The 26171-nt window shown below is 46.3% G+C and overlaps 1 protein-coding gene across 7 annotated transcripts in view; it reads left to right on the top strand.

Moving 5' to 3' along the window:
* Window positions 1-26171, top strand: part of HDAC4 (histone deacetylase 4) — a 194022-nt gene that overhangs the window by 21088 nt on the left and 146763 nt on the right. For 4 of the 7 annotated variants that reach the window (XM_065750739.1, XM_065750741.1, XM_065750740.1 and 1 more), the window contains exon 1: window positions 23517-23737. In XM_065750739.1, coding sequence (XP_065606811.1) covers window positions 23629-23737 — 109 coding nt within the window. In that variant the 5' untranslated portion in view covers window positions 23517-23628. Of the gene's footprint in view, window positions 1-281; window positions 535-9448; window positions 9473-23516; window positions 23738-26171 lie in introns of those variants that run through there. The other 3 variants (XM_065750742.1, XM_065750744.1, XM_065750746.1) reach the window with 2 other exon arrangements.

Consider the following 26171-nt stretch of genomic DNA (forward strand, 5'->3'; position numbering starts at 1 on the left):
GGATCAGAATGAACATGCAAGTTTAGGTTTTTAAGACTTGAATGTGTAGCTGAAAAGTTTTTTGGTTTGTTTTTACGAGGTTAAATATTTGCATCTTCATGGTTATTTAAGATTACACCCATAGCTGAGAAAGTTATTATTTCTGCATCTTTCAGCGCCTAAAATGCTATCCTCATTTAATCTCTTCTTCAGGGCAGAATATGGAAAAAAGCAGAAATACAATGCATAATTAACATAGTTGTAATGCTCAATTCTCTAATGCAGACATCTTTTTGTTACAGGTTCCCATCTTGAAAACCATTAGAAGATACTCTGCCACCGTATTGGATTACTTTGTGTGCAACTCAGCATGACACTGTGCCCTGGATTTTATAAGGTGGCCATAATTTAATTCCCACTTTCAGTTTCTATGTATCGGTGAGGCATTGGAGGAGCTCTTTAGAGCTACTGTTACTTGTGTGGAAACTGATCCGTCTCAAATCCCTTCTCCAAAGGACTTGACGTTACCAGCAATGAGCTCCCAAAGCCATCCAGGTAAGGACGAAACCCCTTTGAATGTAGAAACAAGAGCAAAATGTCACTGGGCTTGGCCAAAGATCTGCTGTGTTTGGTCAGTGTAGTAATTTATGTGGAGTGAGAAGGCTTTGTGTTGTGTGAACAGGCTTTATGCTGCTACGTCAAAGTAATAATCCACTCTCTGCTTCTTTCTTCATGAGTGAGATTGTATGAAGATGGAGTGTGGCATTGCTCTTATCAGCTGTGAGGAATTTCTGCCTGTTTTACGTTTCTGATGCATTATACTCAACTGAAAGGTTTGCTGAGGTGTCAACCTAATGGTTAATGCTGTTAAAACTGCACTGATAAGTCCTAATGTTACGCAGCGTTCCTAACAGGAGTGGTCACGGTTCTGCTAGTGAGTGTTTGTGGATGTTTAAGGAGAGATCTCTTTTGAATTTGAAGTACTTTTTGTAAGAAAGCAGAGTTTTGCTGGGACAGGAGTTCATTAGTCCATCTCGGTGCTGGCCGTGGGATGTCAGCTGTGTTCCAGTACATCTGCTGATGTTTCAGTTCTCGGTTAGGAATGGTGACCTCAGGAAAGGTACCTAGCAGCAGTGATTCCTATGGAATTACTTGTTTAATTATGCTTTTGACAGGTTACTTCTGTGACTTCCACTTAATCAGTTTTGGGTTGACAGCCAAATAAGGCTAAAGTTAAGTCAACACCTCCTTAGATTTAAGGAACCGTGTGTTTGTAGGGGAAGGATTTCATATGTGCTTTGGAATGATTTATAGCAGTCCATTAGTGGCTTTTGAGGCTGGGAGCAAGAAATGTTGCAGCAAACGGAGACGCTGGAGGTTATAAGCAGCATAGCTGAAAATCTGACCCTTGCATAATATCTGTTTTATAATTCTGTAATGTGGCAGTCTGTTAGATTTCTGAGACGTGTTGCCTGGTGTTAAGGGGAGTTGGGGAATTAAATATGTATGAGCAGTGCTCTGCATGTAGGTATCGAGCTTTGATACAGTTTTTGCAACACGGTGCTTTCTAGAGGTCTGTTTTTTCAAGTAGGTGGAGAGTTCTTATGTGGATGTGTTCCTTCCTCAGTGGTGAGATGCTGGGGAGCTGAGGGCCTGCTTCATTTTCCTGCACGGTAGTCACATTGAGCACACGGCTGTGTTAAGAACCAGCAAATAAACCTAATGATGAGGAGCATCTTTCCATGTATGCTGGAAGGAGAGATGTCGTTCGTAGTTCTGTTGGCTCCCACGGCTGATTTATCTTCCTTTCCTTTAATTCAAGTGTGAGCTCATCCCTTTTTACCTGTCCCTCATTGGTGCTCCCACTCTTACCCAAGCTCCATACTGATGATCTATGAGAGAGCTGTGTAAGAGTCGTGCTGGCTTGCTATTCTCGAGTGTGGCATGATGGCTTTTTACCCGTGGCTCACACCGTGGTGTTCATACTGCTTCCTTCTCTCTGTTTTTCAATATTCAGTAAAAACAGTTTCCAAACCTGGCCAAAGATGACATCTGGACTTCTCGTGTCAGTTGTGATAGCTGTTTTGATGATACAGCTATGGGTAATTGTTACTAATGATGTGCATTGTTTAAGGGAATGCTCTGGTTTAATTCAAGAGCCTATTAAATTTTGCTTCAGTGGATACGAGCTTTCTTTCCTAATCTTCTCCAGACCTATCACTAATGGGATTTTTTAGGATCAGCGCCATGAAATCGTTGCAGTATAGCTGAATGAAAGTGTCTTCTTGTTTTTTCCTTCATCCTGCAAAGCTCTCTTGTGATAAAGGCTTCTCACTGAGTGAGGCATAAAAATAAGGACAGTTAGGTAGTTGAAGGAAAATGACTTTCTTCCCCCCCTGTTGTTGCCATTGCTTTTGTTATATTTTAGAGTAGCTTTGCTAAAAGAATAAGGGGGAATCTTTGGATGAGGAAAGGTTTCCCCTCAGGGGAAGTGAATCCTCAAGAACTTCCAGTGGATGTTCCAGTCTGTTGAGCCCTAGCTGTAGGGTAAGGACCATGACCTAGGCTCTCTGTTCCTCACTTGAGCTCTGGGTTGGAGTAGTTGGCTCCTAGGAACTTAGAGGAGCAGGGGAAGAAGCAGCAGACTGCTGCTGGGATCCCTCTTGCTGCAAGCACTGCTGCTCCTGATGAACCACCATCCAGCTCCCTGCAGGTACTGGTGAGCTCTGTGGTTGCCTGGGCAGGAACATGAATCATTTTGGGTGGAACTGCTGGGCAGGCTGGGGGCAGAGGGAGAGGACAGGGCTGAATCTGAAGGCTGGGGAGACCTGAGGAGCTGCAGAGCTCGTCATGACAAAGTGCAGAGGCATTGCATGCCCTTTGGCAGAGGAGTTGCTGCTGCTTGGAGTGCTTGAACGAAGCTGAAAAAAAAATGCTGAAATTGTGCTATAAAAGATCGAGATGCTGCAAAGTGTAATTAAGAAAATTAGTCAAATTAAGATAACGTTTAGGATTATGACAAAGCTTGAGGTGCAGGGACAAGCACGTTTAGTTTCACTTCTTAACTTGCTATGTCGCCCACAATTTAGACTTACCTGATGTGACCTTTAGTACTGATGCCACTTGTGCACAGCCAGGCTGTCCCGAGTAAGGGGTGGATGTGGGCTTTATTTTCTTCCTCCCCTTGACCTGAAGTCTTTTCTGGTTGTCACCTTCTTCCTCTCTCACCTAATTTTTCAGTGGCTTAAGTTTCACTGTCATTTCATTCTTTAATCAGTAAAGATTGTTCTACCGATACCAGTTATACATAGGTTTCTTTAAACTAATCTCTAAATGCTTAAAGTTAATCACTCAACTGATTTGTATTTGTTTCAAGTTCACTCTCCTTTGTAAAAACTGAAAGTCTCTGTGCTCAGTGAAGCATTTTGTTGATGAAATGTTATCTTACAGGAATTAGTCAGTCTGAATGCAAATGCTGTGTTCCTTCTTCAGAACAGCTCTTGCAGAGATGCAAATTTTATTTACATTTTGAAGTGCTGAATGTTTGATAATTAGGAATATTGAAGTTTAAGAATGAGTTGCCTATCTAATATGGAAAAATCTGCAGCGCGATCATTAAAGCTGAGAGGAGATACCAGACAAAGCAGAAAGCTTCATGATCACAGAACACAAGGAAAATGAGTTAGCAAGTCATGTGCTGTGATTTTGCTAGACTGAGAAGTACTTTTGTGTGGCATTTTATCTGCCAAGTGTAAGAAGCCACCCTCCTTTCACATTCCGTGGCTTAATGAGCCATGGAAAGCCATTTCATGCACTATACATAAGAGCTTTCCCTGTTAGTCTTTCAAACATTTTGCACCATAAAATAAATATTTTATGCATTCTCTTTTTAAAGATTAAGAAGTTTCTGTGGAGATGCATTTCAGACTGTCTTTAAATGACACTGACCTACTTTCTGGCAGTAATCAGTCTGCTTCTGTAAGTTATCTGGGGACAAGAGCGTTCTTTCAATAGGCATAAAGAGCATACGAGTGAATTCCAGTCCTCTTTCAGCACAGCTTGGGCATGGTTGATCCTTGGTGGCTGTTGTCCCAAAGATGACTTGGGTATGGCGTATCCCTACTTGCCCCTACTTGTCTGGTCCTCCAGTTTGCTGAGGCTGAGTTATTTTAGATTGGGCACCTGGGCTTCTGTTTACAAGTAGAACTCTAGTAATAGGGAGTATGGGAAGAGCCTCGTTATCTCACGTCTTGTCTTTTCTCTATGTGATAAGACAAGGATTTCTAGGATGCCCTCTTCCCCCACTGCCAAAGTTGTCCCTCACTGGAAGTTGGTTGGATGGAAGCATTCAGCTGGTGGGTAGGCCCAGCTGAGATGACAGGAGGTGCTTGGGAAGGACACTGCCAGCTGTCCCTTACTGCAGTACTCTTAAGTATTGAGCTCAAGCAATGGCAAGAGCATTGCTGTGTCTTGAAGCAGTTGCCCTGAGGACCCTGATGCCCCAGGCATGGAGGAGGCCTTGAGATCAGTTAAGAAATGAACTCAGCAGCAAGATCTGCCAGTAAGAAGTACTCAATGCTACTTCTATTCCACATAGGATAAAATAAGCTGTATGGCAGCGTGGCCACAAGGGTGTTAAAGAGAAGAGCCTTGCTTTGAAGGCATCCCTGCTTCAGACTTGCAACTAACTTTATTCCCTGCGTTTGTTGGAGAGCTGGTGGTCAGCCTGGGTCAAAGCTGGCATCGTGAATCCTCTAAATGCATTGTTGAGAAAGTGTGTGTTAAGGGAATCTTTGTTGCCTGGGTTGGGTGTTGCTTTTTGGAAGGGGCTAATCGTGATGGCTATGCTGTTGATATTCTATCAGCCCAAGAAAAGGCATTGGCAGCTATCTTAAACGACAACATATGGAGAAGTTGCTTTAAGGACTGCATGTTATTTTGACAGTGAGTGGAGGTAGGAGGTGTTCTGCAAGATCTCCTGTTACAGTGAAGTTGTCAGCTCTGGAAGAAAATTTGAAAGGCATACCAGTGGAAGATTAGACTTCTCATAATGCAAAAGAAATGGCTGCTTCATGATCCTCAGGATGTGTCTCTCTGGGTTTGGTTGTCATTCATGTGAAAAATGGCATGCTATGCTGTCATGTATAATACGTCTCGGAGAAAAATCTATTTCACCAAATTGTGCAGCAGAAGTTCTGTTAGAGATGGTCCTTTTCAGGAAGGTGATGCCAGTCTGTGCAAAAAAAGCTTTGCTTAAAAGTGCTGAACACCATTGCAAGGCTGAGACTGTGTGCTCACTTTTGTTTCTTCGACGTATGACTGAATGCATATTCCACCTCTGCTCACATTCTTATGGGCGTGTATGCTGAGCACATCCTGGATTTCCTCTAACAGGAACAGAGTCGTTGTGAGGACGATGCAAGTTGAGACTGCTACCACAGAACCTGTGAAGTTTTTACTTTCCGGAGCATCAAACAGCAAAGACTTTCTGCGTAAGGTTTTTATTGTATCCTCAAAAGAGAAAAATTGTTCTGTGCTTCAACTTGAGGTTCAAGTTGAAGTTCCTTCTAGGTCAGTGTCCCTGCTAAGTATGTTCCTCTTGCTTCTATTTTTTCTTTAAATGCAGTTCTTGCGCTTTAAAGCGGGCTTTTGAAGAATTGAGGTAGTTTTTTTAGCCTATGATGTATCCTGCAGTATAAAGATGAGAAGCAGGTACTTATGGCGAGAGGGAGATAACGGGATTATTTTGATGAGGTGTAGGATAGGAAAAGGGTAGAAGAAAAGGTTGCACTTTTGAAGTCGGATGATAATGTTTAAGATAGTCCTGGGGCCTTTGTGTCTTGCTAGGAAAGTAAAAAGACCTTTTTCCGTATCCTTACCGTGTTTTTGGTGTTCACTTCTGATCAACTTGAGTTTGACCTGTATCTTCTCACGTATGCTTCCCCCAAATTAGATTTGTTACCGGACTGTAAAGGGGTATGTTCTCAGTATTTATTTTAGATAATTCTCCTTGCCTACTTAAGTACCAGACTCTTGCATTGATGAGGCTTGTTTGCCTTTGCTGTGGTCGTATCAATTAGGGCAGTCCTCTGACAGTGATTCAAGAGCAGAGGCAGAAAATCCACTTACTCTCAGATGGATGTCAGCCATACGTGGCATTTCTTGCCCTTTAAGAATAGGAATTCAGCCATCTGATTACCTGGGCTTTGGTAGGCATTGTTTGCCTCTGCTTGAAAAGAAAAAAGTTGCTTTGCTTTCTGAGAGCTCTTGGTCAAAAAAGCTTTGAGGTTTTTTTGATTTCTTTCAGGAGATTTTTCTATCAGTTGGGAGGGAGAAGGATGGAGGGGAAAAAAAAAATGCACTGATGCTTCTTTTACTGTAGGGTTTAGGATTTCTTATTGTTGTTTTGTGTCTCTTATATCTACGGGAACTGACTTTATAGCCAAGAGTGATTGAGTGGGGAATATGAGATTCAGAGAAGGAAAAATTGTGGATGAGTTAATTCTCCCATTCTTCAGTAAAGGCTTGACAAGTCTCTTTTTCACCCTGGGCTGCAATATTTCACGAGCATCCCTGTGCTGTCTGCTCATATCTATTTAGGCTGTAACTCAAGAAAGGCTTCTGCTGTCTATTTGTTTTATTTTTTTAATTTTTTTCCTTGAACTTCAGTAACTGCTTTTCTTTTGTCCCCATCCATTGGTGCACTGGCTGGGCAGTAGCTATGGCTGCAGTGACTGCAGGAAGAGAAGAGGCAAGTCAGTCTCTGCTAGTATCTGTAGCATCATGATCAATGAGAAATGAAGTATGGCATTAGTTATTCCCTGAAGAAATCTAAAGTTTAGTATTTCAGATGCTTCGCTTGCTCTGCCCTTACTTGCTTTAAAATACTTGATGGGCTCGTGGTGTTCACTTTGAGAAATGGTGTCACGGTTTGGCTAAATGACACTGATAGATTGAAGTTCTGAAATGCTGAAGCAGGTTTTCAGCTGCTCAAGAGGCTGAAGATGATATTAAACTTCCTGTCTACTGAAATCTGAATTGCCTGCAGGAAAACGTTCATAAAGGCTTTTTTTTTAAAGATGTTGCTGTCTGCTTGTAGTCTATTTCAAACTAAACTAGGTTAAGATTACTTAATGTAATCTTTTGTATAACAAAAAAGTGCCCTCACTATGACTCGGGATTTGTCCTGAGTTTCAAATGTGATTCAAACTTAGTTTTTATTGGTTAAAAACCACGTAGTCTGGAAAAGCCCTTCGCAGTCAGCTGAAACCAGCAATACAGTGGAAGGAGAACGCTGCTGTTTACGAACTTCATGCCACAGCCATGGTCTGTGACTTGTCCCCCATGCCTCTGCCAGCCCACAGTGAGAATCCACATAGGAGGACAGTAATTGGGAATGTTAGTTAATGCTAGCAGGTGGACATGTTTGGCTGCTAAGCCTGTTCATAGGCTACTGCTAAGCTGTTTCTGTACCCCCAAGGAATTGCTGAAGTGCAGGAGGGGACAGAAGCCAGCTTGGCTGCCATTGCCTCTGTGAAGGGGTGGCAGAGCATGGCCTCCAACCTGGGAAGGCCTTGCACTCTCAGCCAGCATCCCTGGAGCAGCTAATCCTGAATATGCCATTGCTGACACCCATGTTCTGGGTGTTACCAGAAGCACATGTGGAGTTATTTTGCCCTGTGGTGAACGTGGCATCTACAGTCCTCCCCATGACCCAGCAGCCATAGGCTTTGATGGGGGACCTGCAGATGAGGCTGAAGCTTTCCTGTGTTTGCATCTGGCCTGTTGAGCTTTGTAACAGCCACATCTGCTTGGGATCTTTCTGGGGGTGGGGATTGGAAGTGGTAAATTGGAATTTCTCAGTCCTTCTCCTGCTTCTGTCGTCTGTTCAGTTACTTTTTGGAAGCTGCTTTGGCATTGGCAGAGAGTAGCACAGTTGGGCCTTCACGCGTGACGAGTGCCATGTCGAATCCCTCCTCAGAGCGTGGCGAGCTCGGACACTGCTTCAGAGCTTGTGTGGCCAAAAATTAACGCCTCTGGGGGTCAGCATCCTTTTGCTGAATGAGGAGTGGAGCGGTAGCATCTGAATGTACGAGCAAGTAGGATTTTCCCAGTGCCACCTACTCCTTCCCTAGGTACTTGTAAGCGTGGGCAAGATGCAGTTGTTTGCAGTGGAGAGAATTTGTGGAAACTCTGGCTGTGCTGCAGCTGTGCTCTGTGGTAGGGCTGGGATCAGGATGTTGGAGGAATGACAGATGGATTCAAAGAAATCATTTAAAAAAGAGGAAAAAAAAATCAATCCTGACCCTTTCACTATTCAAGAATCTATGTACTCATTCTGTTTGTAGCTGTTATGTTGCCAAACCACATAAATAGCTTTACAGGGAAAGTTGTAATAGGAGTGAGGTGTAGCCAATGTGCTTTGACCCACTAGCCTTGGCTTCAGGTACCCACTTTGTCCCAGAAGGCTGCTGCTGGAGGCCTAGCACCCTGGGGTTGGGGTTTTGTGAGCTAACAGGGTCTGGGGGCTGTGGGGCTCAGTGCCTCTCCAGGAATCGTGTATGTTGTTTGTTTGTTTGAATTTTTTTTGAAGGTTTTGCTGTCCGTGAACTACTGTGTAGTGACTCTTCGCTCTCAGGTTTCACCTTCTGATCGATAGAGCAGGATCAATGCAGTTATTTGTGCATGTAGTCATTCTGGCATCCAGCGAGTCAGGTTGGGTGCTGCCCGGCCTTTGGCGGGTGGTGCCACACTCGGTTGCCTCATTTGCTGAGTGAAGAGAGGCCTGTGGATTTATTGTTCTTCTTATTAAACTGCTGTGAAGTTGGTTCCATTATTTTGATCAATTGAAAATCCTTCAAGCAGGGAAACCTTACGGCTCGGTAATGTTAAGATGCACTTAAGCTAGGAAAGCATAAAGATGGTCCATTGAGATGGAGTTTTATTCTGCTTCAACTTGTGCTTTCTAGTTAGACTCGTTTCCCTTCTTTAACTGTGACCTTAGTTTTACAGTGGATATAAAAAGCATCTTATTTTAAAACCTTTCCCCCCCACAGTAGCATGGTTCTGTCCTATAAAATGCCTGAGCTGCTCTTGTGGAGAGAGAGAGATAAAAGCCTGAACTAGTCCAAGCTGATATTCCTTCTCTTTGCTGGTCAGAAAATAACCCAGAACAGTAGAAAGCCCTGCACACCCAGACCAGGCTCTTGTAGTCCATCCTTGTCTTGACTCTTTGACTTGTCACTCTGGGAGAAAGTGTGAAACTTCAGAGCTTTATTCTGAGCAAGGTGTCCTTGATCTCATGCAGCCTTTGCTGGGAGAAAGCATGCAATCCTTACAGCTTAACAAACAGAGGAGGAGGGCTTAGGAAATCTGTTCCCTGCTGACAGCAAGGATCTGATTAGCATTAGATGTATTTTCTTTCCAGCAGGTGGAAGGCCTGTTCTGCAGGCTGGTAGCTCCTGACAGGTTTATCGTGAAGGCTTCTTGGCAGGTAAGGCTGATGCTGCTCCTTGAGTCTGCCTTCAGGATTCTGACTTTTTTTTTCCCCCCTCTAAAATCTGTCTTTGTGCAGTAGCTGCTTTAAATGGGCCGTTACACTCTTGCTTTAAAGCATATTCTTTCTTACTGCCCAGAGCAGGTAAGACCAGCCACTGCCTTTCAGGGTCACTATACTATAATAATGGTCACCCAGAATGCATTTGAGGTGTGATCTACACAAACATTGCGCTGGTTTTGATCCTTCAGCATTACAAACCACTTTTTTTTAGATGGCGAGGGTGCGTGCAGTGCTTCTGTCTGGTCACTGTGTTCTGCCTTAAACCGGAGCTGCTGTGCGAGAGCTGTGCTTCTGACTTCCCTCAGTGTTTGTCGTGCAAGACCTCAGCTTGTTTTGTAAGCAGTTCACCAAATCACTTTCTAACTGGGTGCTCAAAGAGAGTTCCTTCTCCTCCTCCACTGATTAATTTTTGGCACGGAGTGCTGAATAGCTCTTGCGTCAATAAGTCGTCACAACCTTTGCTTGTCTCTGTCAGCGTAAATACGGTTGGACTCTAATGTGCCCAAAAGTAGGCCAGAGGTTGCTAACTCTGCAGCTGCGAAGTGGTCAGGTCCAAAAGTGCTGCGGGGTGTACGTTCCTGCTGGGACAGCAGCTCTTCTGCATGTCAGGTTGCAAGCTGGGCCCCTCTTCCTTCTGCTCTATGTGGCATTAAAACTATCTCACCAAGAAAGTGTTGGTTACCAGTAAAATGTGTGTGTGCTGTTTGCTTTTGTTAGAGTGAATGAGGATGCTGTTACACAGAAGAATGGGATGTTTGGGGGATAATTGCTCAAAGTAATTGGGTAACAGTTACTTAATCTTTAGAGGGTTCTGGCAATCAGATGAAATAAACTTTCTGCAAAGCTGCTTGCTTGAACAGCTCTCAGGGTGCACATCAGGTGCTGAATGCTTCAGGAAATGGACGGGAGGAAACCTGGTGAATAACTTTGCAGCTTTGAAAGACGAGGTAGAGCTTAATTTTCAGGAGTGTGTAAAGACTGTATTTGTTTATTAGCTGGGAACGTGAAGACTGGGATTTCACTACGAGGATGACTGCGTATTTCAAGTACTCCAGGCACTGCTGCTGTCCTCTCATTTTGTTCATCTCAGTGGAGCAAGAAATACCCCTCTTCACTACTCCCACTGCTGTAGCTCTGCATTAGTGCCACTGTGGCAGAGTGATATCCCTGATAAAAAGTTTCTTCCAGCCCTCAGGAAGGCAGAAAAGGAGCAGAATGAAATGGTGAGCGCGATGCCTCAGAGCTGCCCTGCTGCCAGGTTTGGCACCCAGGAGACCGACGTAGCTGTGTGGACGTGGTGGCACAAATGGCAGAGAAATACTGAGAACGTTCTTACACTTTAATGAATTTATTTATTTATTTGCTTAATCTGTATCTAAATAAAAACAAAACCTGCTGGCGGAGGGGGTGGAGGAAAAATCTTAGAAATGCCACTTCTGCATGAATGCTGTGGATGTTATTTCACCAATCTGGAGGAGCCGGCTGCTAGCAAGCAGTTTGCTATTTAACTTTCCAAGAAGTTGTTTCTGTCCTTTAAAATAACAAGCTGTTGATCCTGATGTCAAGTACTGCAGGCATGCATCAGCCTGAAAGGGCAGGGCTGGGTGTAAGCAGTGTTGGTGTGTGCCTGCAGTGACAGAATCTGTGTCTGTTGGATGGGAAAGCTGCCTGCCTAAAAGTTCATTTCTCCTTGAGAGAAAGGAGAGTGTGGCTTGTTCTCAGCCCAGTACAGGGATTTGACAAGCCCTGTATTATTTTTTTAGCCCAAGATTCTTCGTCTTGTGCCAAGTTTTGGGGCAGATGTCTCCTTTTTCCCTTCTTCCTCCCCTCTTTAGCTATAAGCTGGCATTCACAAGGATTTTTTATGCATTTTGGTCACGTTTAACATGTAATCTGTGCAAAGAATTGTTTCCCCCTTTTTCCTGTTACACCTTGAGCATCGTTTTGTTCCTATACCTGAGATGTGCCTCGTGGTGCTGGAGGAGCCTCACAATGATGATACACCAGCACAAGCCTGTGGGTGTTGGGGTGCTGGGGCTGGCTTAGCAGCAGCTTGTCCTTACCTGTGTTGGTGTGCTTGTCATTCCCTTGTGAAGTCAGCTGGGTGTTGGTTATGCTTGTGAGCCTGAATTGGAGGATCTTGGCAGAAAGTGGCTGTTCAGGAGTGTATGATGCTGTTAGACAGCAACAAGGCTGTTTGGAGTTGGCTCAGGAATGGAGGGTTATGTGTATTCATGTGTGCATATATTTCTGCGTGTGTGTATCTATCTTAACTCTCCTTTGGTTGTTGCTACATCTTTAACTTGTCAAAGATTTTTCTTTGTGTGTGTGTGGATCGTAGGGCCTTATTTTTGGTTAAGATACCCGCTTCAGGTTGGATATTAGGAACAATTTCTTCTCAGGTGGAGCGGCAGCCAGGGAGTGATGGGGTCACTGTCCCCAGAGGAGATCCTGATCTGTGGAGATGTGGCACTGAGGGTCCGTGGGGCACAGTGGGGTGGGCTGGGGTTGGGCTTGGGGATCTTAGAGGTCTTTTCCAACTGGAATGGTTGTGTGGTTCCCAGTGGGTGTGGATCTGCTTCTGTTTGCTGGCATGCTTTGTGCTGTGGTCTGCCCGCTTGTCTCTGTCCAGGCTCCTCCAGTCTGCCCAGGTGAGGTCTGTTCCTTAGGGCTGTGCTCGTCTATGTGGCGATGAAGGTGTTGTGAGCCTGATGCTTGACCTGGCTTACCAGATGCCTGCTCACCTTCCCTGGTTCATGCCTGGAAGCGAGCTGAGCATCAGCATGGTGTTGCAAGCAATGCGGAGCAGCTCATAATGAAGAGAGCACAGACTTCCCAGCTGCTGAATAAAGCTGTGTGCGCTTCCTCAGTGTGCTTTGCCTTTCTATTTCCCTGCAAGCTGATCATGGAAGAGCTGGAGCTGAATATGAGAGTGAGTCAGTTTCTTCCCTCCCTGAAGAAAAGTGCTTGCTTTTTGCATCCCCCTTGGAATAGGGGAGGTGCCTGGAGCTGGTTATGGTGTGTTGAGTTTTCTCTCTGACTTCATTCATGCCTGAATTCCCAGGAGGCGACTTCTCACATGTTGCTGCTCTCCCGAGTGGCTGCTGCATCTCCAGCTTCACTGGTGCCCGTTCCTGGAGCACCAATACCAACTGCAGTGGCATCCCCACGTACGGAGAGTGTAGCAGGATGCTTCTAGCAACATTTTGAGTGGATTTTTGGTTTAGGTGAGCTAGGCATCATTTAGGCAAGTGTCAGCCTTGGTAAGACTGAAGTTGGATAAGCATGTTGAAACGGGATACGCTCATAGTGCAGCCACTGCATACCAGTCGGTCAACTAGGAGTTGGCTCTGTGCTGGTGCCAGAGCTGGACTGGCTGCTTTCATTCACAGGCAGTCTCCATCCTCCATGCTGTCCTGTGAAGGCTGCAGCAGTCTTCAGCCCCTCAGCAGCTCCTGATTGGGGTGGGCTGTAAGGAGCCCGTGTGTTGTCTGGGATGGGAGTAGGGTGCCCTGTGTTATCCTCCTGGAAGGACCATTGAAATGGCTTCTGATGGACTAAATTCCTGCTTATTTTTGCTCGTGTTTTACTGTTCTGTTGAAACAGCTTCCATCTTCCTGAGGAGCTGGTTGGAGAGCTTCAGGAGCTGTTGGTGGTACAAGCTGGGTCCTTCCAGCCATGGGAAACGCCTTCCTCCTCCTGGGGAGGGTGAGCCAGGAGCAGGTGAACCGCAGAAATGTGGCTGCAGTGCTTAGCTCTGAGTGCTGGCTGCCCAAAGGCTGCAAATCTCTATGGAAAGGGCAAGATGTTATGCAGGAAGAAATTACACGTGCAGTGGATGGAGACGTGTGCGGAGGTGGCTTTAGCAAGGAGAAGGAGACGAGTTGTGTTGAAAGGTAACTCTTGCTGTGATAGCTTTTTTTCTCCTACAAGAAATGAATGGCATGCGAGCCTGTTTCTTTTGAACGGTGCCTTCTGCTTTTCAAACATCCTAAAGTGGAAATACTTCATGCAGGAAAGGCACGTGTAGTGCTCATAAACTGTAGTTTTCAAGACTGTAGCTTGCTTTTGCTTTGAAGGGGGCATAAGGTTTGACATTTACTTTTTCAGTGTATTTTTGCGTTCCTCCATGCATTTTCATAGTGTCTGCTAGCTTGACTGCTTTTGTCACGCTTGTTAGTGGTTGTTAGCATCCTGGTCAGTTAATACTTTTTTTTTGTATTGGTAAACTTCAAGTGATTTATCAGCTTAGATAGCTTTTATTTATCACTCCGCCACTTCCAAGATATTAATTCTGTTGAGTAACTGGGTGGAAGGATCGCCTCGTGCACAGGGATGCTGCAAGGAAGGGTACCCATACTGCCTGGGGTGTTTGTGCCACATTGAATCTTAGCAGTGATGGCCCTGCTGCCAGCTGCTCCTCCCTTGCTAAGAGATGACTGATGTGGGGCTCCGGCCTCACCCAGCTTGTGGTCCTGATGTGCTGAGGGGCATGAGAGTGGCGAGGCCCTAAAGCAGGCAGCCCTGCCCCTGCTAGGGAGAGCCTGCTGTGCTCATCGGCTGTTCTCTGTGTTTTGCTTTCAGCTTAATCCTTTTTTTAGACGCTGAGAAAATAAACTGCCGTGTGGGTTTTTTTTTTTTCCCGGTCCTGGGCTCAAGAAACGCCGCTGCAGACCTCTTTCCAGGATAACAAACCCTGAAACATCTAATTATGGATCAGTCTCTCATTCCACGCATCGCATGCTCAGAAGGCTTGCTGATATGCTGCACAGATTTCTTTTTTTTCAAACCGCTGACCTTTGCAGAGCGCCCTTGGCTGTGCCAGCAGAGAGCACGCTGGCAGCTGAAAGATGTTTTGTCTGGCATTTGAGCAGAACTGAAAACTCACTGCTGGTGGAAACAGATGAGAGGGCAGAAAACGCGACGCGCGCCGAGGCTTCGTGTGCCTGATGGAGAATGGTGGTGGCACTCTGTTCTCCTACATTAGGAGGTGATGTTGAAGGGGAAAGCTCTGGGCTGAGCACAGGTTGGGCAGCAGCACTCTGCGGGAGCCCTTTGTTAATTGCAGTGCCCTGCAGATGAGCACGCAGCCCTGTGCAGACTGACACAGCTCCCCCCAGGTGGAGCGATGGGAGGAAAACACCCACAGCTCCGGGAGACAATAGCAGAGCAGAGGGAGCTGGGGTGATGCGTGTGAAGGATGTGTGATTTGTGGTGCTGGAGGCTTGCAGGCAGAAATAGCATCATTTATAATAGTAAAAGCAAAGACTTGCGCGCTACGCCTTTGCATCCTGCCAGTCTGTAATGAATGGAGGAGTAGTTTGCTTACAGATGACAAGGAGGGATGAATAAGCACTTCAAATCTCAGCACTGAAGAAACAGTGTTTTGTTCTGGCCTCCGGGAGGGCCGGAGCCACGCAGCCCCTTTCCTCCCGTCACCGCACGCAGCTTTAGATCAGAGCACCGTTCATGCATCCCTTGCTCTCCCTGCTCTGTTCTTGGAGTGCTGGGGTGCACTTGGTGCAGTGATGCCCGTGTGTTCAGTTTTTGCTGACAGCTTTCTCCTTTTCAGCTGGGGAGAGATGCTTGGGGAACAATCTGCTGCTTTGAGCTCCTTTCCCAACTGGGAGCATCCCCTTGGGAGGGACTTCAGGTGCAAGGATTTCAAGTGTGCAACAGGGGGTTTCCTCGGAGGAGGAGGGGTGTGGGTTCATCCCTTTGCAGCATGAAGATGGCTCTCCTCTGGCCATCAGGTGGTCACCCTCTTGCAGAGCTTAGCTGGGCATGAATGTTGCACAGAGGCAAAAGCTGCATCCTTTCTGGGCTTTGTAGTCAAAATGGTGGCTGGCACAGGTGAGATGGACGTCTGAAGATCTTCTGCAGGTGAAATGGAAGAGCTAACATGACTGGTGTTAATGCTTCCTGCAGCAGGTACCTGTGGTACTGAAGGGATGGCCTTCTTAAAAACTACAGTCTTAAAGAACCTTAGTATATTTTTCTGCCACGATTAACACTTCCAGCATTTCTGCTAGCATCTGCACACCACATAATGTCAATGTGCACGGATCTGTGCAAGAATAAGATGAGGGGAAAAGCCAATTACTCGACCTTTGAAAATAGGGAGAGATTGGGTTGATAGCTGTGAATGCTTTTATTATTTTCGTATTTGGCTCCAGCTTGAGCAGGCTGTCAGTATCTCTCGTTCAGCATCCTGCTTAGGACCTGGGGAGCAAAATAGGGAACCCAAGTGAAATACAGAGCAGTCCTTGCCATTAGCTTTTGGTGGCCTGACCGCTCTGCCCATGCGTGGTATGAACTTAGGCAAAAAGTGCACTGTAAAGAAGGTGAAGCGGGTGAATTGTGTTCAGCAGGAAGGTGATTTGCAGTTGATGTTGCTTGCTGCACGTTGTGACTGTGGAGGATACGTAGCAGATGCGATGTTGTGTGAATGTGGGATTTGTGAATGAGTCAGGATCGCTCCAGACAAAACCTGAGCATCCTGCAGAGGAGCACAGGCTGCCAGTCCCCATGGGTCATCGCCAGCTATGTAACGCTGCAGCAGTGAAAACCTGAGGCTTTTCATTCCAGTTCGTTGTGCTTGAGAATTCAACCCTCCTGATAATGTGGGGATAGGGAATAAAGTGACGTTTGAGTGCGCGATTTGAAGCTTTAGAGGTGGCAGTGCACGTAACTAACTGTAACTCCACTGTCATGTCCTGTGTCTGAAATGCAGTGTGCTAGAATATGAGAGTTGTTGCACCTTTCAGTGCTGGCGAAGGAAGCAGATGCAGGCACGTTCTGGGGAGAAATCTAATCTCTTCTGATGTAGAGCACCGCGCGTTTTGTGTTGAGAAGTAAGGCTGAAACATCACTGGCATGTGAAAATCACCTGTATGCAGCTGAATCAGCTACTGCATGGCTTCCTGAACTGATGCAGAGGAAGGGATGTGCTGTTGACTCAGAAGAGGTTTTACCATGTTTTCTGAGGTCAGCAAAGTAGATGTCTGATTTTGAAAGTTACGTGTTTACCATTTGATCTTAAGACCACAAATCATCACAGCAGCAGAAATTACTTAGAAATACCAGTTAGGGGAAAAAAAAAAACAGCCCTGCATGTATGTGTGCTAATAGATTGCTACGTATACACGTACTATATCAATTTCTAAAGCTTTACAGACCAAAAACAAGAGAAAGAGGTGATGCACGTGGTGCTGACTTGCTTTTCGGGACATAATAGTAACACGATGGGGCAAAGTGGAATTTGTTTGCATCATTAAACTTGTGAAACAGTTATGTAAGCAAATTACCTGGGTGTAAACCTGTGTGTTCCTTGTGGCTGATTCATATAAACTTTCGCCTGCACAACTGCAAGGGACTGTGACGTGCAGGTAACTTTCACCAGGTGAACTGTGAGGTGGGATCTTTTCTGTGTGGGTTTAAACACCCATCCCTCCTTCCAAAAGGAGTCCTTTGCCTCTGGAAACTCCTCGTTTGCCTTCAGTGCCTTTTGTCTGCTTCAGGACATGGCTCTGTGTGTGTGTGCCCTAGCAGAATTTTTTTACGAGTAAGAATGTAAACAGCAAATCCACACAAGACTCGCAGAAGAACTCGTCGAATCTAGTGCATCATCTGTTTGTTATGTAATCTGATATAATGGAAGCAAAATAGAAACCAGATGTCAGGGCAGAGCAATTACAATTTTTCATCTGCCGGTATTACAGTAAATGGACGTGGTATGCTTTCCCCCCTGAACGTGGAGTTTTATTTGTTGGGGGACTGGGAAAGTGCTGCGGGGGACTTGAGAGCTCTGCGTGGTTCTTGCTTAAAGACTTTGTTATTCTGCACTTATGTTCTTTCATGTAATTAAGGCCTGTGTGCTGCTCCAGCTCTGCTGGCTGGTGTGTTTCTAACTCAGAACAGGCTGGGTGGAGCGGCGTGCTCCAAGGACACCACCTCTGAGCCCAGCTGTGTAGGTTGTATGGTCAAGTTGCAAGCTTGCCCTAAATTTAGCATTCAGAACGAAGCTGCTTTATTTATCGTGGCTGATTAAGCTTTCTAAGACAATGCTGCCCAAACAGGTTTGTTGCCGACCTTGCCATGGTTTCTTGAGCTGAGAGCAGGTGGAAGCTGCGGTTAGCACGTTGTCTCAAATTCACAGTGTGACTGGGAGGATAAAAGGGAAAATAGATCATCATTGATCCTTTCTTTTGGGGAAATGGATTCTTCCTACCGTGGTTTATCCGGGAGGTTTATCTCTGCTGTCTTGCATCAAATAAGACGATCCCTTCTCAAGTTGGGGCATATAAGATCTCACAGAGCACAAGCTGGATTCCTCTCGTTTTCCCCTCTTGTTTTTTGACCTCCTTCTTGTTCTTTTTGCTAAAGATATATTCTCTTCCCTGCTGCGTTGCCCTGCCTGGTTAAGCTCAGGGGACATCAGCTCTGCTTTGTGGCTGGAGTTGGTGCGTGGGGGGGTTGGAGGTGGGGGCTGGAAGCCCAGATCTTGTTGGGAAGCCATGGGTGCATTGGATGCTTTCTGCAGGCTGGGTCTGACGCTGCTTCCTCTCGGTGATCTGTCTCAGCGACAGCTGTGGAGGCTGTTACGGATGAAGCTTTCATGTTCCTGCAAATAAAAATCTTTTTACTCTGCACTGACAGCTTTTTGCTGGGTGGCTGCCGCTTAGCATACCTTGGATGCAAGCAGGCCTTTATTTTCTGTCTCTCTGTAATGAATAAGTCAGAAATCTTTCATGAAGCTTCTATCTTCATTTATCTGTGTTCCACAGATAACTTTAAGAGACTCTTAAATCAGCTGCTTGTTCCAGCTGAGGGAAGTGCTGGCAGTGAATTAAAGATTCTTGCTTCTTTTAAACAGCGAGTTTCTTCTTTTTAAACACAGCGAAGCAGAAGGATATGAGATCAATGTGAACTCTTGCTGCCAGCCTCTACAAATAGCATCTGATCCTCACCACTTCTCTCAAGGACGAGATGGAAAGTGGACAAGAGCACCTGGAAAGGAGTTCATTATGTATGATTACTGCTGAAACCTCTGCTAATAACCTAACGACATCTGCAGATTGCAGTAGTGTGGGGTGTAAGCTGTTATGCAGAGAGGTTCTCAGTGCTTGTGAATGAGCTGCCCTTAGAAACTAAAGAGCAGAGTCTTCCCACTTCTGCAAAATCGGATGCAAGATGGGCTTTGTTTCTGGGCAGCACCCTGAGCGATGCTGGATGGTGAGACTGGTACCCTGTGAAGCAGCAATCAGTGAAGCTTGGTGATGAATGCTTCACCCCGTTGAACCTGTGCTGAGCATATAGTGTGGTGAGCATCAGGAAGGGATGCTACGTGGGATGAAAAGTAGGAAGAAATTATTTCCTCCAGTAATTTGAACCTGATCTGATTATTTAGATTCAGCCTTACGATATTATTTGCTGTCTTTTCTCTCCACTTCTTTGCCCAGTGGCTTCCTATTGTCTCCAGTAAGAGAGCGTCCTGGCGGATGGGTGGAGGGCCAGCTCTGTTACACAGGGGGGTGCTGCCTCGGGGCTCTGCTTGCTGGCCAGAATGCTGCTCCTTTGGTACACCTGGTGCCAGGGGCAGAAGACCGGACACCTCTTCTGCCTCACCTGTGCCAATGCCTTTTCTTGTTCTGCACTCCCTCTCACGTTACTGAAATCAGACACTGCAAGAGTGACCTTAAAGCCATAGAAACGTGTTGTGCCTGTGCTGCAAGAGAGAAACGACCTTTTTTTTTCCCCCTTTGTAACGTAAGTTAGTGGGGGTTTTCTTTTGAGAGCGCTCCTCCTTGTAAACAAGTCAGTGCAGTCGCTGCTGGGCTTGATTTCTGTGCTGCAGCTCTGTCGTGTTGGTTGTGACCAGACTCTGTGACCTTCGTTCTCAGCCAAGGGAACCTGGTTGTCCCCAGAAAGCACTCTGCTCAGAAATACCAGCAATAGCTCGTCACGTGCCGCCAGGAGCTCGTACTATAAAAGCAGCACTTGTGTGGAAAGCGACCTTCAGAATGGCAGCGAATGTTCGCCGTGTTATTTTTAACCTGTCTGGGTAAATTTCCAATACAAATGCTGGTGCCAATCTGATGTGTAACGCTTTCCCGAATCCTTATCTTCTGCTTTCTAGTGCAGTGACACATCAGATGGAGCAGCTAGTTTTGGGGCTGGGTACAGCTTCACTTTCACGTCTGCAGTGCAGGGGGAATTAAATATTTCAGCCCTGTTCTGTGGGTTCATAGAATTTTTGAAGAGGTTTTCTAACGAGTTGTTTTAATGACTTTTTTGTTTACTTGGCTGTTAAAAAAAAAAAAACAACCCAAAACCTTCAGGGTTTAAAAATACATGAATGTACTTTGATTAGGTTGTCCTGGTACTGACGTCAGCGTGTGACATTTATCTGTGTACGGATTTGTCGTGCTGTTGACTAAGGCCTTATTTACACAAGTGGGAATATTTCTGTCCGTTGCGAGGACGATGAGGAACATCTCGGCTCAAAGGGTGGCCTTGCCCTTAGTGCTCTTGAAGCTTGGCTTTGTCTCCTACTGCTTGATTTTTTTTTTTACACTGGGATAGCAGGATTGTTTTTTCATGTGTTGATGCTGGGAGTCAGGGCACCAGCTGGGAGGAGGAGTGTGCTGGTAGAGTGCTGCTGAGCTTGCAGGTTTGGAGAGGTGTAAAATAAGGCATGAGCCTGCATTAGGTGTCACTGCGTGCCTCCCTTAATGATAAATGGTCATGGATAGGCTACAAATAACAGAAAATACATGAAATACACATGAGAACTGGGAACAGTGTCAGATGAGTGTGGTTTAGAGCGCGGCGTCGAAGTGTAGTTGTTGACCGTTTCCCTTTTCAGATTGTATTTAGATTGGCTGCTGTAATTAGCTCTGATTTCTAGCTTGAATTACTGGGGAGCTGTTAGTACGGCACCTATCACTTGGGTGTTCAGCTGCTGGAGCATCTCAGAGCCTCTTCCATCTTCTCAGATTAATGCTCATGGATCCCCCAGCCCCAAGTCCCAGTGATAGCAGCAGGGACAGCTAAGCAGTCTCCTGTAAGCACTCCATGTAAAACCAGATTTGCTGGAGCGTGGGTTTTCCCTGAAGCTGATTTTGGGTAGTACATACATTTCAAGAAACTGAAATCGAAGGGCAGAGAAGTGATGGCTCCTCCACCTTTCTGCTGAGCTGCCATTTCTGAATAGAGCAAGGCTCCTGCTTTCCTGTGCAGTTGGATGGAGCAGGAAGGTGTACGATACCATACTGCTCCCCAGCAGCTCGTGCTTGTTGCAGAGAGCTGGGCCTGCAGTGGGAGGGCTCTGATTGCCAGGCAGCGCCTGCTGCTCATGGAACGAGGGCTGGTGTTCAAGCTGCATGCCCCAGCTTTGCTGCGGGAGCAGCTGAGCTCAGCCTGTCTTCCTCCTGCAAATCCAGGTCAGAGCTCGGTACAGTCTGCAGGCTGGCTTGCAAGCTGCAGTGCTGGGAGAAGGAATTATGCCATTCTGAAATGAGGTGCTGCAGCTGCTGAGGATGATACCACTTGGGATGCCATTGCTGTGGAGGTAAAGCCCTGTCTCAATCAGAAAGAAAGGGCTGCTGCTGTTGGTTGGTGTGGAATAAATAGTAACAGGTACCAGTGGTCTCAGAAACACTTGATGCTTATGAAGATGCACTTGGCATCTTTGTAGTGACTTTGTCACTGATGCTGAAACAATAATAAAGGAAACTTGAGTAAAACGTCCATTTTCTCCACTGCTGATCCTTGTGGATCTGTGGGCTTTTGTGGTAGTGATTCAGGATCCTGCCCTCCATCTTTGAGCTGGGGACTGTTTTACCTTGTGACCTGCTTGCCAGAGGAAGGAGCTAGCTAGGGCTGTGTCTGAGCTTTAGAAGACAATGTGACCAGATCTCTGAGCCATGCTGGTTTGGACTTTTCTGCTGTCTTGCATCTAATGTTTATTTTCTTAGAGATATAATGCATTGCCATGTGCACAATCCTTGCATTTATACCCATCTCAGGTCTGAGCTTTCGTGGAGTGCAGATGTTCATAAAACAGACATTCATGTCTTGAGAACTCTGCTCGCCTGTGGTGAATGGGAAGCCTTCCCAGGTAAGCTGGAGAACCACTGCAGTCGGTTCCTGAATAAATGAACCTTTCAGCACGTAGGGGAGGGAGTGGGGGAGGCACCTCCTCGCTGTGATGGATGTGAAGAGTGTCTTCCAACACCAGAGCAAGCTGTCCTCCCTGCTGCTGAGCTCCGTGAGCAATGGGAGCTCAGTAGAGCGCGTGCTTGGAGGAGGAATAGAGCAGTCTGTGTCTGTTGAAGCAGTGTCGCTGGCTAATGGGGCTTTGGTGAAAAATGGGAGCTGTGCTGCTGTTAAATATCCGCACGTGCATATATGCATCTTCTGTGGGGGAGCAAGCACCTTGTCTGTGTGCTCTCTGAGCTCAAGGTGGTGCGTGCAGGGATGGCACTGGTTCAGCAGGACAGCTCCTTTGCGCAGATATTCTGTGCCCTATAAGCTAGGGCAGCAGGCTGACTTGAACTTGCTCCCTAAATGCAAATAGGAGGAAGGTACCTGCAGGGCATCTGTTGTGTGGATGTGGGCTGCCACGGGGCGAGCAGCTCTGAGGCTGCAGGAAAGGGTGATGTCTTTTTGGTTGGCTGGATGATATACGGCTCTTTTCATGCAAAGAGGAAAGGGAATAACGGGTATTGAGATGTTTCTCTTCAAGCAGGCCTGCTGGTTGAATGCTGGCTGGGCACTTGAGATCCTCTGGGTTTATAAAGCAAGCTTTCTGATGTTCTCTAAAGTTTTATGATCTTCTGAGCTCTGTTTTTTCAGGGCAAGAACTTGTGGACCCTGAAAGAAAGGTCTGAGCTATGCAAGGGATGACATGGGACTGTGTGTGTGCATAGCACGCAATGAACACTCGTGGTTAAAGACTGGCAATCCCAGTCTGGAAGGTAGAGAAGCAAACTGCTAAAAGCAGAGCCAAAAGTTGGTGTCCAGTGGTTGTGTTTGTTGTGATCTCCTCTGCTCTGCGACGGGTGTGCTCTGTGCTTGCCTTCCTGCAAAGCTTTGCCCCCTGGAATGGGGCAGAACCTGTGGGGAGGAGCAGGCAGAGGGTATTCCTGAGTGCATTGCTTGGCTTCAGTTGCAACAGGGCTGTGGAGCATATTGCTCAACAGGCTGCTCTTTAGGTAAGCATCGATTTTGCAACGCACAACAAGCAAAATTAAGCTGGGTAAATCACTGATGGGAAACACAAAGATTTTCTTTTCTTTTTTTTTTTTCCTGATGGCTTCTATCTGTGGATGAAAGTGAGTTTCAGAGCCCTGAGCTCTGAATACATGCTAACCATGTTCTTTTCTTCAAGCTGTAATTAAATTTTAAGGGGAGAAATGATAAGAAATCTGCATGCAGGGACACTCCTTGCGCCGTAAAGTTAAAATGCGGCCACTGGGTCCTTCTGTGGTGGAGCTCTGATAACCTCATTGACTCAAAAGACACAAGATGTGCACTGGCTGATGCCAGATAAAAGAAGGCACTGACACGTGTGTTTAACAGCTCACTTGTTGCTTCTCTGCCTGTTTAGAGCAGGTTTCCAGCACTCTGATACCGTCGCTGGGGAGCAGCAGCAGCTGAGACCTGTGTGTGCCAGAGGAGGTGCCTCCAGACCGTGGAGCAGGAGCTGCTTTATTGAGGGCAGCAGTGCTCTGTGTCAAGCGCAGTGGGGTAGGTAGGTTTTGTTCCCCTCTAAGGGGATGGAGAAGGAAGCTCATCTCTCAGCATTTCTCTTCGCTGTGGGACTGGTGTTGGCTGTAGGTGTTCCAGCAGTGAACACGAGCCCTCGGTGCTCTGAGCTGTTTGTCATGTACCTTTGACCACCTCACCCACTGATCTCTGCCCGTGCACAGCTATTCCTGGAGCTCCATCTCCTCCAGCGGTTCCTCTTCTCGCTGCAAGTGGGAATTTTTTTGCTGTCTTAACAAATGAAACCCTTCTTCTGACATTTGAGGTTGCTTCTGCACCAGGCTGTCGAGGCAGAGTGGTTGGCAGCCCTGCAAAGCGGGATGATCCAGTCCTACAGCACCGAGAAGAGAGAGGTTGGCAGCTTTGTATGTGCTGCACTGCGCCTGCTTCCAGGGCACGCTGTAGCTGTGTATGCAGAGATGCAGAAAGGTAAGGGTGTATGCAGAAAATAACTGACACGCAGGTAATGGCTTTGAGAGAAGTAGGACTGCCTTTTCAGAAGGTGAAATCTAGATGCAAGTTCCAGGAGACTTGTGCAGATATGCTTAAACCAGGATTTCCAGCAATGGAAAGCGAGAAAACTGGCTTTGTGCTCTGTTTAAGCTGCAGGAGGACAGTGTGGGAAGAGATTGCTGCTCTCCTGTTCCTGGCTGCAGCTGCTTGTGTCAGCCTCACAGCTGTATTTCTGCACATCTTCACAAAGCTCACCTAGAGTTCCAAGCCACAGACCTTGCAGCTGCTAACAGCTCTGCTGCCTGATGGCAGCTGCTGCATTGACAAGCACGTTTCTATCAGGGGAGATGCTGAGGGAGTGGAGATGAGGAAGAAACAACTGTTTATGTAATCTGTGCTGTATAGATCAATGATGGCAAAAACAAGTCATTCACTCGTCTGATGCTGTAGCTTGAGCTGTGCAGGGAGAGCAGCCAGAGCCTCTGTGGGTGCGGGCTCAGAATGGGGAGCTGCTCCTTGGAGGGAGAGTGGTTCCCACATTGGCCTGAGTCTTGCGGGTGGCATTCACTTTTGGGCTGAGAAGTGCCCCTTCCAAGCACGTAGAAAAGAGCACCTCCTTCCCCTAACAGCAGTTTGACCAGTAAAGATGATCTATCAGCTAGTGCTCCTGGGGGGTGTTTCTTTGTGCATCTGGAAAACCCTTACTGTTCCGTGTTATTCAGAGCTGGTGACTGAGCATGACTGGGGCTGCACACGTCAGAAGCGTGCTTGAGGTCAGATCCAGAGGCGTATATAGAGACAGCAGTCACTTAACAAGCTTGTCTCAGATGAATTAGTTGACAAGCATGCAAAAAATAAACTAGCATGGGGAGTTCCAGCTACGTGGAGCACGGAGGAGCCAAGGTATTGCAGCCTTGAGCTGCAGCATTGATGGCCATCCCTGATTTCTTATTGCTTCATCCTATTTTTCCTCATAGCCTAGTAACTCATTACACAGACAGCGAGGCTTTTCTTTTTCCTTGGTCACACTGTGAGCTTTTACAGCCAGATGAAGATACTGGCAGCCATGTCAAGGCTTTGTGTGTGCTCGCTTCCAGTAAAGGGGAATGTTTTATTTCTTGCAGTTGGGATTTGGGGAGCTCTTAGGTGAACATTTCCATTGGATTGGGAAGGCTGGGGAGGTTCTTCTGTGCTGCAGGTTGGACTGCCTGCATTCTCCCCTTCCCAGCAGGAGTCTGGGGATTTGGGGAAAGCAAGCTTCCTTTCTGCAGTTATTTCTTTATTGTTTCTCCTGTCTAATGTCGAGGGAGAGAAGAGATCAAACAATCTGTTGCAGGTTTTGATTTCTTTTTTCAAAATTGTTGAAGGTGCTCGAGCATCACTTGCGCTTTTCGTTTCTGAAACAACGTGCTACTGCTTTGGATTTGGTCATCTGTAGTTACCCCAGGAAGTGCTTCACATGAGCACAGACCTTGGTAGTGGTGTCTCTTCCATCCATCGTTGTCTTGTCTGCTGTTCTTGCCAGCACTGAATGCTCCTTGTTTTGCCCTTCTGCTCAACGAGTCCTTGCTAATTCCTAACATTAATATAGGGAAATCAGGGGGTGAGCACCCTAAAAAAAGACCTGCCCTCTGAACGTGCCTCCCATGTTTGAGTAGCACATCGTTTAGCGACTTCAGCTTACAAACTTCTGTTATTTACAAGCAGGAAAGCTGTAAGAGTTACCCAGGTCATTCCAAACAAGAAAAACTCCAATGCAGGAGGAATGATCTCAGACTATATCGTGTCATTTCTGTCTCACTTCCCTGCTATGATGCTGGGGATCCTCCTTAGACTTGGCTTCTCAGTGGGAGCCCAAGGGATCACCCAGCCTCTGAAGAGTCTTTAATAAGAGCCACTGGACAAAGGAGCAAACAAATGGTGCCATAATAACCATCTGGATTTGGAACGCTATTGATAATGTGTACGCAGTGATACTGTGTGTGTATGCTCTGTTTCAGACTCAGTGGAGGCTGAACTTGAATATTAAGAGAGTTTAATGAACATCATTAATGGCATCTGGGGGTTCCCCTGTGCCCTATAGGTGAGATCAAGCGATGGGAAACTGCCTAGATCAAATTCACTTTGCACCCTATATGAATTTTCAGTCTATTCAGGCACTTCTTCCCATGCTACTAATTGGATTGTGTTAAATCCTAAAAATGCTGAGGAAAGTCAGAAACTGCATGGCCCAGCAGTGTTGTTTTGAGTGTGTTCTTGCTATTATGCTAAGCTAGAAGTCATAGTTTTTGTGATAAAAGAACACGTCCACCCTTTTTTCCACAATGGCTAATCCTGATTATGAAAAATTATGGATGTACGAAGTGTGAAACATCCAGTGCAAAATATAAGGGAAAACTGACATAGGGAG

This window comes from Cyrtonyx montezumae, unplaced genomic scaffold (assembly GCF_038088225.1).
Source record: "Cyrtonyx montezumae isolate F1298 unplaced genomic scaffold, pur_monq_1.0 scaffold_7, whole genome shotgun sequence".
In the NCBI taxonomy this organism is placed as follows: Eukaryota; Metazoa; Chordata; class Aves; order Galliformes; family Odontophoridae; genus Cyrtonyx; species Cyrtonyx montezumae.